Genomic DNA, 1,157 nt, shown 5'->3' with positions numbered 1-1,157 from the left:
GTGTGTGTGTGTGTGTGTGTGTGTGTGTGTGTGTAGACTCATTCTTGCTACATTGTGAGGACCATTTTCCAGAAAAACAACACAGCCTCATGGGGACATCCAAATATATGAAATTTGGATTTTAAATATTTGCCCTCGCCTGATTGGATTCTGTCTGAAATCTTTTCTGACGGTGTCTGAAGCTGAATGAGAAACTTGTTAGTGTCAGTGTTTGTATGAGCCTGGCTCTGTCTGCACAGCTTTATTTATTGTCCCAGTTTCTTGTTTATACTGATGCATCATTATGTGGGGTGCCTTGAGTTCATCTTCTTGTTGCTTTTTCTTTTCTTCACATCTCTTGACTGTATTGACTCATCAGCAACAATGAGATCATTAGCCACCGGAGCCAGACCTCAATCTGAGGCAGCAACACTTTCTTTAGGCCACATCTTCACTTCCTCCATGGCCCTTAGTCTGTTGTCTCGCTGATCCTGTCTCCTCACATTATCATTTCTCAAAGAACCTCTTCTTATTATTGTCTCATTTCTTGTGTGTCTCTCTGCTGCACTGATTCATATTTTAATAATATTTTTATTCTTCTTGTGTTACAAGGGATTGTTATTTGTTTTTACTTTTTTGCTACTTTTTGTAATTGCCTTCCTGTCTTGGCTTCTAAAATCATCAGTGTTTTTCATTACCTTTTTCTTCAATGTATTATTAAACCACACTGTCTAAAAAATATTATAAAGTCTTAAACTCTCTGTCATTCTATTACAGATCCACTAAGACACATCCAGGACCTGTTGTTCACATCAGTGATAACCCCATGGATGAAGGCAAGGTAACTGAAAGTTTAACACTTCTACTAAATATCAGTAAAATGTAAAACAGATTTGTCTTTTAATGGCCTGTTAAAAAGTTTCACTTTTGGGAGCTTGTTGGTGAGTCTTCTTCACGAAGGAGTCTCTAAAATGTCTGGAAACGTTTGCCAGGGTTCGTTTCTTTGCTTGGCTTTACAGGGCCGTTCTTGTTTTATAAGTTGTTTCAGAATAGTTGCAGGGTTTTCATTTTTCACTTACCGTATTTATTCAAGTATAATACGTAAAATTTAATCCATAAAATCATCCATAAAGTTGGGGGGTAGTATTATACTCAGATAAATATATTTACTTACGTAT

General features: G+C 36.7%; 1 protein-coding gene across 8 annotated transcripts in view; it reads left to right on the top strand.

The window, feature by feature from the left end:
• The window catches only part of LOC106529922 (syntaxin-binding protein 5), a 108,537-nt gene that overhangs the window by 37,208 nt on the left and 70,172 nt on the right, over window positions 1-1,157 (top strand). For all 8 annotated transcript variants that reach the window (XM_014025449.1, XM_014025443.1, XM_014025441.1 and 5 more), the window contains one exon: window positions 757-820. In XM_014025449.1, coding sequence (XP_013880903.1) covers window positions 757-820 — 64 coding nt within the window. The remainder of the gene's footprint in view (window positions 1-756; window positions 821-1,157) is intronic.

Source organism: Austrofundulus limnaeus, unplaced genomic scaffold, assembly GCF_001266775.1.
Source record: "Austrofundulus limnaeus strain Quisiro unplaced genomic scaffold, Austrofundulus_limnaeus-1.0 Scaffold476, whole genome shotgun sequence".
Lineage (NCBI taxonomy): Eukaryota > Metazoa > Chordata > Actinopteri > Cyprinodontiformes > Rivulidae > Austrofundulus > Austrofundulus limnaeus.
The sequence above is the reverse complement of the archived record's forward strand: the minus strand, read 5'-3'. Positions and strand labels throughout refer to the sequence as shown.